This window comes from Gymnodraco acuticeps, unplaced genomic scaffold (genome assembly GCF_902827175.1).
Source record: "Gymnodraco acuticeps unplaced genomic scaffold, fGymAcu1.1, whole genome shotgun sequence".
Lineage (NCBI taxonomy): Eukaryota > Metazoa > Chordata > Actinopteri > Perciformes > Bathydraconidae > Gymnodraco > Gymnodraco acuticeps.
In genome coordinates, this window is record NW_022989970.1 from 470,211 (window position 1) to 483,765 (window position 13,555).

Here is a 13,555-nt window from a genome sequence, read left to right on the forward strand (position 1 = left end):
ATCAATGCCCGACGTGTTTTGGACGTAATATGGTCTTTGTTTACATTAGCAATCATCGCTAACACTCAGAGCTAATCAGTAGGCTACTGGTGAGAGCACATGAATGAAGAAGCAGGAAATAAAAAGGAACTCACCTTGTAGTAAACCGGCAAGAGAGAAAGCCTTTGAGCTCCATACTGTTTCAGAAATAATCCTTGATGTGGTTTTGGCGTTTCATCACCGCAGCATTTATTTTAGACAGTATCTGCCGGGTCCCGCATGAGCTCAGCCCCCTCCTTTTTTTTTTTTTGTAAAGCTTTATACCCCGAATCAGCACTTTAGTAACAAGAAGTTAAATAGAGGGATACAAGGCATGGCTATGCCTCATAATGGGTGATCTGTTTGGTATTTTGAGCAAAACACTTCATAGACATGTTTTTTATACATTTGTATATATCTGAGACCTATGCTATGGCCTATAAATTGCATGATAGGTGACCTTTAAGATCTTTTTCACCTAGGTTTAGTTGTTATGCTAAGCTAGGCCTCCTGACTCTAGGCTAAACAAGTCTTGGCTGGAGTGCACACCTGCTAGTGTCGTCAGAAGGCAGATATTTTCAGAACAACCAGCAATATAAGAGTGACTTTCTCATAATGAAGCACTTTTCATTTTTATCTTTTCATCTGTTAAAGTAATCTCTGCTGTCAAATGCTGTATAGACACATAAACATAGAGTTCAGACTGATTACAGGCTTCATTTCTACTGATCCCCCAAACTGCAGCAGTGAAGCCCCTCGGGTGGGAAGACAAGACAGGTTATAATGTGTTAAGATTGATGTTCTTGTCACAACTCTGAAGAGCTAACCAAAGGATCCAGCCTATCAACAGTTTATAGGAAAAGGAACAGTGCTAGCTTTTGTTTCTTAGCGTGTTGGTGCAGGTGATTTGACTTAACTGCTGCATCTGAAACCTAAAACAATGCTCCTATTGATCAGGACGTTTATTACAGCGACATGATGGGACTCTGGGAGACTGAGAGCTGTTGCGAAACTGCTTTATGACCACAGGGTGTTGCTAGGCTAATCTATGCTAGCATTCGAATATTTTTTAGTAAGACCTACGTACAGTTAATATGGGTAACTACACTTTGCTAGCATGCAAACCATGGAGTGCATTTAACCAGTTTTGTCACTTTATTTTCACAGCTGATAAAATGCCAGGGCTCAACGCTAACTTTTGAAAGTGGTTGCCAGGCTGGCAACCAGGCATCAGCTTTTGGTTGCCAAAACTGAAAATACTAAAACACCTTATATTTTAAGGTGGACCTATCATGCTATTTTTAGGCAATAGCATAGGTCTCAAATATCTAAAAAAATATAAAAAACATGTCAATTAAGTGTTTTGCTCAAAATACCAAACAGATCAGCCATTCTAGCCATGCCTCATATCCCTCTATTTCACTTCCTGTTTCAAAAGTACTGATTTTTGGGTATAAAGCTTTAAAAACAAAAAAGGAGGGGACTGAGCTCATGCGGGACCCGGCAGATACTAAATACTGCGCTGATGAAACGCCATATCATGGATTATCAAGGATTTTCTCTGAAACAGTTTGGAGCTCAAAGGCTTTCTCTCTTGCCGGTTATACCACAAGGTGAGTTCCTTTTTATTTCCTACTTCTTCACACACATGCTCTCCTGTACAGGTTAGCTCTGAGTGTTAGCGATGCTAATGTAAACACCGACCATATTACGTCCAAAACAGTCGGGCATTGTTTCTGATAGCAACGCTGGAGATTGGAACAGTCCTTCGGCGGCACTCGATGACGTAGCATCCTTGAAATATTGTCTTGGAAGCCAGAATCCTCGAGATTGAGAAACGGCCCCTGTCTGGACCATTTGGTAAAGAGTTCAGAAAGTGTGACCTGTGCTGGTGAGGATTTGTAAGAATAGTTTGAAACTTCCTTCACATCAAACTGTGAAACATCCACTTCTTTATTCACCAAGCTTTGTTTACAGGGGCATTGTCAGGCTAAGAGTTGAACAGGTCCATTTATCAGCTAGAAACCTTTTTGGAAATCAATATAGACGGTAATAAATGACTTTCTCCATTAGGTGGAGCCGATTCACTGAAATATAAGCATGTTCTGGTCTAAAGATATTGAGTTGTATTTGTTATTAATAATAGAGCCAGATTTTTAGCAGTGATCAGAGCTTCTTTAGTTTTTTGGAGCATTTTGAAAAATATTTTAAGACTTAAAGGCCAATCTCTCTAATAGATACAGCACGTGACCAGTACAATAGGACGTCTTCCTTAAAGACACTAGAGCAGGACATTTATGAGTCATATGAGTAGATTGGTTATATTTACAGTGCATGACAACCTGTGTCTCGCATAGCTTGCACTGCGCAGAGGGTTTTGGTTGTATGTGACTTTGGGATATTTGTCTCTCCACTAGATTTCATACCACATTTTTGTTGGTAATACATATGTTTTCGGGGTATATGTGTTGCTGGATGTTGTCCTATGCTCTGAGCACCACAAATCAAATTCCAGAAATCCCTAATAGGTGGACACATACAATGAAAATAATGAGTTGCATGGATATATTCCTCTTGAGGAAAGTAACATGACCTGGTAAATCTGAAATATACCGTACATCTGTCAGACACATGCATAAATGAATGACTTCTTCATATTTATACCGTACAGTATAAACTTCTATCTTTCTGACTTGTTCAATAAATTGAGTGATACAAAAATAAATGGGTTACTTTATACGGGAAGAAGTTCACCGTCACAAGCTAAATGAATAAATAAATAAAGTATGTTTAAAATATGAAAAATTCATTGTAATTAAGACTTTTAATTTTCCTTCAGAAGAAAAAACAGAACAGTTACAACAAATTAATTACACACATTAGATTCAGTTAAAAAACAAACGAAAAACATTAAGGTATTTTATCCAGCCCTCTAAGCTTTATAAATATAAATTCACAACCCATAATTATCCAACCCACTGTGGCAATAACTCAGTTTGTGTTGTTTGCTCTCGTCTGATGCCTTTACATGCTGAACAACAGGACTCACCCTACTGTGGGTTTCATACTCTGGATTCTCTGGATTTTTCTGTAAAATGTTGTGTAAAACTTATTGTAACAAGCTTGTTTAACAGGTGCTACACAATATACTTACAAAAGAATTAGATCTATACGTCAAACAGATTTATGAAGAAAAACAGAAATAACTATTTTGACACACTGAAAGAAATCAACCAAATAATCCTGCTGGTACTTTTTTGATTGGGTAATACCTAAGGGTAAACATGATTGAGCAACATTTGTATTCATATACTATAACCATATTTATTTGATCTGGTCTCTATCTCTTGATACATTGGAGAAGCCAGAAAGAGTTCATACGATTTTCAATTCCAATCCAACTTTATTTATATAGCACATTTAAAAACAACAGAGTTGACCAAAGTGCTGCAATTGATTAAACCAAAACTCACAATTGAATGTTGTTAACTCTTTTCCAATCAAAGAAGCTAGCAGCGCTAGCTTTTAAAAGTCACATAATCTGGTGAGAAAGTGGGAAAGTTGGCATAACTGTCAGTCTTCTTAGACCTCCCTCCAAAATCAGTAACTCAACATATTCATTATGAACATCATAATAAACATGGCTGGTTAGCTTCAGTGAGCCCAAGTTGACGGGCATGTTGACTGTCCAACCATTTCATTCAGGCTGAATACATTTAACAGCCACCGATATAAATGTGTCTTTGTCATAGCTCCAAATGTATTATATGCTGTAGTGTTGTAGAGAGAATTTTTAACTAAACGTTTTTTTTTTAAAGAGGTTTACCTACCCCAGCTTTACACACTGCAGGTCTATATGGATGCTAACTTGCTTTTTTTATCAAGCATCTAGTGGTCATTAAAGGACATTATTTACTTGATACTGTTAGGTAGTAAGTCTAGAGAAACTTCACATTTCTGGCTTTATTGATCTTTACATATATGTTGACCTTCATACTTTGTGAATTGATAAAGGCAAATGGGGTTTAATGACAGTTCCTAAGGCGAAAAGCAGTAACTGCAGGTATTTTTTTATCTGAAAGCGCCACCTTTGATTTTCCTTGGAAATTTTGCCCAGCTAATAAAACTGCTAATGTAAGGGCTTTATTCAGCAGGCCATAGGCGTAACAGACATTTATAGAATGGAAATCTTTGTGATACTTAACGTCATAACAACACAAGAGACATGTGAGAAGGATTACATTTGACTGGCATATGAATGCCGTTGGTTAGTTGTCTCCTCTTGCTTCTGTGATGGGAACTGCCGTTGGAATCGTCAAGGTAAAACACTGAGTACATCCAGATGACGTGGTACCATCAGATGGGGTCGGTGTTGCTGGCAGGACTGTTTTCCCTGAATCAGTCGGCCCATCTGTGCTCCCTGTGTCTGGCTCAGGGGTCGGTGTACTCCTTTTTACATTAGTGATGGTTGTCATGGCAGTGGGGGTCACGCCCATAGTTGTCTGATCGGTGAATGGACGTTCCTCAGAGGACTCCTCCGAAGATTGACTCTCTGAAGACTGACTCTCTGAAGACTGACTCTCTGAAGACTGACTTTCTGAAGACTGACTCTCTGAAGACTGACTCTCTGAAGATTCACTAGATTCAGACTCCAGTGACTCACTCGACTCTGAAGATGAGTCACTGTAGCTCGAAGATTCTGCAGACCACGAAGACCCCCTGCGATTCATCCCCAGCCGTCCTTGCATCTGGTCATTTTCAGCGATGTCAGCATCCTGATGCCAACGCCAACCAATCTAGGGAGGGAATAGAAAATGAGAGATATGTTGTTACTGCTACTGTTGGTGTTAAAGCACACAATTTCCCATTTGACGTGCAATTACGTATCTGCCACTACGGTTTTTTGCACTACTAAATACTGTTAATATTTACATTAATTAAGTGACCGTCTATGTTTCCTGGAGATATTGAATTGCTCTTTTTACTGCACTTTTAGTGTACAGTTTTATTATTATGCTGCTGTGTTTATTGTATTTTTGTAACTCTGGCACAACAATTTCCTTCGGGGTAAATAAAGTCTTATCTTGACATCCAAACCCATGTATCCAGCTCAGTCTGTAGGGACTTGGGAACTGAAGGATTGCTGGTTCACGTCACGACTGGACAAAAAAATACGGAAAGGTGCCAGTTCACCAAAAAATACACTTCCTGGGCACTGCCGAGGTGTCGTTGAGCAAGGAATCGAACCCCCAACAGCTGCCGGAGAACCTGGCACTCTCTCTCTCTGGCACCTCTCCATAAAAAGTGCATGTGTATACATATTTGTATAGGTCCTATGCATTTGTAATGTGTGTGTACACAACAACAGAGTGGATACATGCATTTCCCCTTGGTTATTAATAAAGGGCCATCTTATGATTTTTGTTTAGTTACAATGTAAAGGGTGTCCGTTACGCTATGCATAGCAAGATGTGAAATATAGTTAGTTTAAAAACACAACGCCACCTTTTCCTCACCAATGTCATACTGAAGGTTTGATGAGCAATCATCGCAGAGCTATATTCATTTATCAACTTTGTCATAAGGTTTGTGTCCTGTGTGAAACCAAATGCTCTGGGCTTATATTAGGTTACGTATGCAAAGACAAGTATTCACAAGTCAGAGAGTCACATAGGGAGTGCTCACATTACTGTTTATTGTTACACAATTAAAACTCACAATCCTCTTGTTAATTTCCTAAATGTCTATAAGAATTGACGTGATATTGCAAACATAATTTCTCTTTTCAGGCAGATAAAGCACTTATTATTTTTGACCTAATAATTGTCAAACACAGAGGATATTAAGTATAAACTAATTAATTAAAAGGTAATTTAAGTTCTGCTTGCCAATCAGCTGATCTACTTATTTGTAAATGAATGTGGGTAACAATTAACCAAATGTAAAACCTAAAGTACATTGTGTCCTCAGAAAAGTTACATAGTTACAGCACATGACATGAATGTGTTGGGTGCAACAAACCCAACATGTAACTCATAATGTAGCAATTTTAGAGGCTTAACTGTAAAACCGACTAAATGCAAAAGTCTTGTGTTCATTGTGTAATGCAAGTATTTCATCGACAAACAAAAACATTTGATCCGCAGGGGGGATATTTTAAAAGGGAAATGCCTTAATTCGTTCACCATAGAATAATTACATTAGTAGAATACCTCAAATAGAATCGGTGCGTATTCATAATAGAGCAATAATCAGTTTTACTGTAGCACAGGGTTGAAAACCTCAGTTGTGAAAGTAATTGAAACAAAATACAACAGGCACAGTTGTTGAGAAAGAAAGATCAGTGAGGGAGGAGGAAGAAGGAAGTTGTATATGTTGCTTTGTGGTTAGCTTACCGGCTTAGCGGATGCTGTTGTAGACAGGATAGCGATGACTAAGGCTGTTGTCAGAAGCTCCATCTCTGATTGGTTCTTGTCTGCAAGGGAGGGAATCCACAAAGAACAACACATTCACATATCCTGCCAACGCACTACCAGCGACTGGGTATAGAAATATGATGTACAGTGGAGAATTACTATCCTCAAAAAGGTGTATATATAATACAAATTAAAACATGTTTTCTAACGACATACATATTCACATACCTATTATACATAGCCGTGGGAACATGTTTCAAATGGGGGGTGCTGTGGGGATGACACCAGGGCCGGTTTTGACCAATTTGCTGCCATAGGCAAGATTTTAGCTGGCAATGAAAAACCTCTACAAAAGACCACTACACTACAAACAGAGAAACGTATTGATATGGTGGACAGCTTATATAAAAAGGCTTCAAATGTATTTAGTATTGCATGAACATGTTTTAATTGGGGATGGACTTCACATCCTCTAGGGGGGTCCGGGGGTGCCCCCCCGGGAAGATTTGTTTTAACATTTTAAAGTGAAATGCTTCAATCTGGTGCACTTTGAGCGCCCAATTACTAGAGACTGATCTAGGGGATACAACTCTAAAACACCCATATGAAAAAGATCGGTGTGCATTTTAATAATCAAATAAGCATGTGAACATAACCGATAACCTACCATAGCCAATAACAAATAAATGTAGGCTAACTTGTTTTATTTTTGTGGTTCATTTATATCTTATTTTATCAGTTAACATTTATTTATTTATGCTTATTTTAAATCTCTCCAGTTTTAAACAATATTTTTGGTTTACTGTCCTATAGTATACATTGAAATGATTTAAAATCTGTTTTTATTTATCCTAATAATTATAAAGGAGTGCCTTGGAAATATTTGTTTACATCAATTGTGATCAAAACGTTTGAGACCCACTGAGATAACTTAGACTAAAGTGAACTATCTAAACACTCAGAGTCCTTTACCTCACTGAGCCTCTCAGTCTGACAGAGAGCTCTCCCTCCACATTATTGTAGAAACAGCTTCTTATATCCGTTAGCGCAGCAGAAGCTAACAACATTCCCCGCCGGTACCGGTGCCCCCCCTCTCTCTCTCTCTCTCTCTCTCTCTCTCTCTCTCCTCTCTCCTCTCTCTCTCTCCTCTCTCTCTCTCTCTCTCTCTCCTCTCTCTCTCCTCTCTCTCTCTCTCTCTCTCTCTCTCTTCTCTCTCTCTCTCTCTCTCTCTCTCTCTCTCTCTCTCTCTCTCTCTCTCTCTCTCTCTCTCTCTCACGCTGTGTGAGCTGCGAGCGCCTGATAAGCCAACATCCCCCACTTTCATCACTTACAGCGCCCATCGTACGGGGCAAATGGAAAATGTAACCGGGGTGAAAAGGGTGTTATCTTTACTTAATTATGAATGTTGTTCATCAAGGCAGAAAATTCTTTTTTTTTTTGTATTATATTTGTATTTAATCTTGTGGAAGTGCAGATCCCCTGTCCTCCACCAGGGGGTGCTGCAGCACCCTCAGCACCCCGACTTCCCACGGCCCTGCTATTATAACACAGAAAACCTTTTTAAAGATTTAAAACAGTTCATCACATTCAAATAAAACATTTAAAACAAACTTACAAGTTTTCTGTAGAACCAGATCTGTTCTTTTTCTTTCCTACTTCTCTTAAATCCTGAATATAATCAATGGGATTCTCTGTAGCTGTAATCGCTCTTGGTTTCAGTTCAGAAGGATGTCTACATGCAGGAGTGGCTGCTGCTTATATATTCTGCCTGGACGTCCCAGATGATGTGACTGGCATCGGACCCTGTGGGGAGGATTGGGCAAGACTGGGTCAGAGGGGAGGGAGAGGAGAGGAAATTTACTGCGGTAATATATCACCCAAAGGGATGCATGAATCATTGGAAAACATGTTTGTTTTGAGTCCAGAGTCAGGAATTTTCTTTGGCAAATTTGTGGATATTTGATGCCAACATGTTGTAGGAATTTTAAATATGGGACTCCAAAGGATGTACAAAATACCAGGAACAAGTGAAGTGCAACCTAGCCCAAATCTTCCTGGATTTGATCAAATATACATACAGTATATACATACACTGAAAAAACTGAACCGTTGACTTTAATTAAATGTATTATGTGAATACGTTTCACAAAACTGTATTAGGTTAGTTGAAAGCGATAATATTAAGTTGATCCTATTTAAACTGAATGTTATTGCTTTCAACTAACCTAATATAGTGTTGTGAAACTTGTTGACATAATACATTTTTATTAAAGTCAAAGTTTCAGTTTTTTCAGTGTATATATTTACCTCAGAATGTCATAGGGGTCCTTATAGTTTGTTTCCTGTAATAGCCTATGTCTGTCACAACCATCTGTATTAACGGTAACTTAAAGGTGGGGTAGGTAAGTTTGAGAAACCGGCTCGAGATACACTTTTTGTTTTATTCCATGGAATGCTCTTAACATCCCGATAGCAATGAATATCTTAAGTGCTTTGACAAAAAATCCATTAAAAAATGTCATCAGTGGAAGCCGTAGCACTGTAAAAAGCACGACCAATCATCTGAACCGGCCCGGCTAAAGTAACTGGATGGCCTACCTGCCTGTCAGCCTTCCATCTGTGCACAAACTTATCTCGTGCCCTCATTGGTCATGTGCGCGTTTGTGTGTGTTGGAGGAGGTGCTCTGTAAGGAAGTGGCAGATTTTTTCCGGCTGTGTATTTTCAAATTCTAGCGCACTCGAGCTGGTTTCTCCAAAATGACCTACCCCACCTTTAACCATAACATAATTGCAAAGGGCAAAACAAAATGAAAATGTTTGGATTGGACGTTGGTTGATGCTTTGGGTTAAAGGCTAAAGTGAAATGTGACATTGTGGCAGAAGGCAACGGAGAAATTACAAATGGCGAAGGAATTCTGCATGAGGTGAAGGATGAATGATCCAACGTTCAGGCTCTAGGTTGAGCAGCCAGTGGAGTGTAACAGTAGAGTCAGTGTGTAGCCACACTTTGATCAGACCTGCATGTGTGTGTGACACTGCTGTGTGACCGCACTACTCAGAAACTCCCCCCTCCTCTCTTACTCTCTCTTCCTCCTGTGAAAAAACACCTCAGGGTGAATTATGAACAAGATGCATCATGAAAAGGTTTCCAATGAGAAATGTAAGGATCCACATTAACATAATAAACAATTCCGAAAGAGATAAAACCTCCTGGGTAACCATATGAAACCAATGCCAACCGGCAACATTGTAAATCGTGAAACCCACTGACCCTAAGAAGACTTTTTCCTATTTCCAGAGCTGAAACCATTAATAAACTAATATATGATTTGAGTTAATCAGCAACAATTAATAAATGAGGTATTTAAAAAAATATTAGCAACCATGCCGAACTTACCCTTGTTGCCCCTTTGATGTTAGTACTTTATCTATATTGGGTTTTGGACTGTGGGTCCAACAAAACAACCCTAACCCTAACTCTTAGCCAATATGAATGAGTGGTATTTCTTAGCAACATTGTGATGTCTCTAGAGAAGGAAAGAAATGTCTTAACAACTGGTGGATTGTTTTTTTTATGAATGTTCATGTCCACCGTAGGATTGATCCTTATTCCTCAGGAACATCTCTCACTTTTTCTGTAGCACCATTATGATGACAAAATATCACTGGTTTTCTGAAAATGAATCCAAACGATTAGCTAATTTCTTGTTACTAAAGTGAGATAAAGTTCTCAATTTCCCCAACACATACTACTGTAGATATATTTGCAACAACATTCATGGTTCCCAAGAGATGAACCCTAATGACTTCAATGCTGCACAGATGTGCATCTGGTTTTGGGGTGAAACTGTTCATACAATATATAGATTATTGGATTACTGTGAAATGTGAAATGTGGTACAGACATGGTCATTTTCCCCAGAGGAAAAACTGTAATGCTTTGATTTTCTTGTAGGATCACTCGGATGATCAACCAATGCAAAGCTAAGGGAATTCCATTAGCTTCAGCTGTTATTTATGGTCACTATGGACTACAATAGCAAATGTTAGCGTGCTAAACTAAGATGGTGACCATTGAAAATATAATTTGGAAAAACACCAGTATGGAAGCAAACAAGAGACAGAAGTATTTGATCAGACACCGAATTTATAGCAGCGTGTCATTGGCCGTACTCGTTATTCGCCGGGGCATTCCATCGTTTCCAAACGTGCTTCCACTTTTCTCTTCTCCTCTGCCCTTCCCAACCACAGCTTCATCATCTATATCACCCAATCACCCAGCTGCTTCTCATTCCCTCTGATTAAATAAAGATTAGATAAATCCTTGTTTATGTTGCGACACCTGACTGATTTTGCTATTGCGGGTCACATATCATCAAACACAAGAAAACGACACTAACACAAGAAAACGACACTAACACAACTGCACTACTGCACAGAGAACTGCTACTGTAATGTATTAGTTGGTGGTAAAACACACACAGACACAAGTATATCCATCATGATCACAGCACACACAACACATGTCTCCAACAGCATGACACACACTGCTACGGTAAATACATCTTCAATCATGTAAGCACATGTAAATGACTTACAACAATCTTAGTCAGTCTATTCTGAGTCAGTAACAACAACAGCTCTGGAAACTTTATGATTACTTTTCCAGGGGAAACTCCTTAATCTGGTTAATTCTTACCGTCATCAAACCACAGTCTTTTTACAATGGTGGTGATGCACAGGAAGTTCTTACTCAGGCATGTTAGGTAAAGCTGAGATGGGTAACGTCTTTTCAAAATATGTTTTGCTGAAATGCTTTTTACACAACATCGACAATCAATCTTTGAAATGCTCTGACAGTGCCTCTTCCTGTTTCACAAAGTCGGACAGCATCTCTGTTTATCGAGCACATTGTGCCGTATTTTCTCTGAGAATTACTGCCAGCTAATGACACTCTCTCCTCAAGTTTTTCTACATCTGTATTTATCCAATCAGTAATAAAATAAAACGCATATAATGTACAGTTTATTCCCAGGCGGCACTGAATGTTACGCACTCAAAGAGAAACAGCCAGGTCACATGTTGGCCTTCTTATCATTTGAATAGAGGAATAAATTGAATGCATTTGGCATATTAATAACAAGAAGTGAGAAATAAAATGCTGAATTGATCTTATACATGCAGAAAAAATATCTTTTAGTTACACTGTACCTTAACAAAATCAAATCAAATAAAAAAGGGCTCATTTAAAGTGTTTTTCAGAACACACACACACACACACACACACACACACACACACACACACACACACACACACACACACACACACACACACACACACACACACACACACACACACACACACACACACACACACACACACACACATACACATTCACATACACACACACACACACACACACACACACACACACACACACACACGCACACACCATGTATACATCACTTCAGGGGACATTACATTGACTTACATGCATTTCCTGGAGACTTATCCTAACCTTAACCATAACCAACACATGCCTAACCCTAACCCTTACCCTTACCCTAACCCTAACCCTAACCCTAACCAAGTCTTCACCCTAACATTTATGATTATCGTCATGGGGACCTCCATTATGTCCCCATAAGGGAGGCCAGTCCCCACACGTGACTGTGTAAACAGATTTAGGTCCCCACAGGTATAGTAATGCTAGACCACACACACACACACACACACACACACACACACACACACACACACACACACACACACACACACACACACACACACACACACACACACACACACACACACACACACACACACACACACACACACACACACACACACACACACACACACACACACACACACACACACACACACACACACACACTCATATGCTGAATTCCTCACACCCTTTGCATTGAAACTCGTATGTTACTAACCATGATTAGTGACATCTACTGGTGGTAAAAGTCACTAACATTACACATGAAGAGAAACACTTCACATTGCTAACACCAAATGCCCATTTCTGAACCCATATTTAACCAGTTTTGTGTAGCTGTCTGTTAAACTGTGTAAAATGAGTCGGTCTCCCATGAGGCAGAAAGTAAAACCTATGACCACTTTCCAGATAAATGAAACATCGATGGTTTCTGTTTCCTGGTGTTTGCTAATATTTATGGTGCCATAAATGTGAATTGTTATAACTCTGGATACTTTCTTTTTCTCTAGTGCAGGTCAACTGTAGGATTTGTACCTGATGGATTATGACTAAATAACTGCAACAATTATTCTAAGTATCATTAGAAATGGGAAAAGAGGAACAGACACAAATAGATACTGTATAACTCATAGAGTACGAGGCACCATACATTACACAATATGCATTCATACATATATTAAACTACAGTATAGGGAACATACACACATTTACTTCGGCATCATATGTATAAAGAATGTAATTTCTCTATGATTATAAGAGAATCCCATTGTCTATGTAACAGACTGATTATTATTCTGATATATTATTGTTCATTTAAATGGTAAATCTTTAAAAAATAGTTTGTTTAGTTGTCACAGTAATACATATGTCATATTAAGCCGGATGTAAGCCACCTCTCTTATTGTGTTTATACTGCATGCTGTCAGACTGTGGTTTCAAACTGTTTGAGCAAGTGAAACATGATAGAGAGAAAAGGCCTCTTCCTGTTTCACAAAGTCGGACAGCATCTCTGTGTATCGAGCACATTGTGCCATATTTTCTCTAAGAATTACTGCCAGCTAATGACACTCTCTCCTCAAGTGTTGCTACATCTGTAGTTATCAAATCAGTAATCAAATATAATGTACAGTTTATTCCAAGGCGGCACTGAATGTTAAGCAACAGCCAGGTCCCAGGTTGGCCTTCTTATTATTTGAGTAGAGGATTACATTTAATACATTTGGGATATTAATAACAATAAATGAAAAATAAAATGCTGAATTTATCTTATACTGTAAATGCAGAACAAATATATTTTAGCTACGCTGTACCTTAACAAAATATCAAAGGCGAATCAATTTAAAAAAGGGCTCAGTTTTCAGAACACACACACACACACACACACACACA

At 38.8% G+C, this 13,555-nt stretch overlaps 1 protein-coding gene across 1 annotated transcript; it reads right to left on the bottom strand.

The window, feature by feature from the left end:
• Positions 1–2,827: 2,827 nt before the first annotated feature.
• On the bottom strand, positions 2,828–8,153 carry LOC117542927 (osteocalcin 2-like). The gene is made up of 3 exons (XM_034210811.1): positions 8,050–8,153; positions 6,414–6,493; positions 2,828–4,814 (listed from the first exon to the last, which is right to left on the bottom strand). The coding sequence occupies exons 2-3, from the start codon at positions 6,474–6,476 to the stop codon at positions 4,287–4,289; spliced, it is 591 nt and encodes a 196-aa protein (XP_034066702.1). The 5' UTR covers positions 6,477–6,493; positions 8,050–8,153; the 3' UTR covers positions 2,828–4,286.
• Between the last annotated feature and the right edge of the window lie 5,402 nt (positions 8,154–13,555).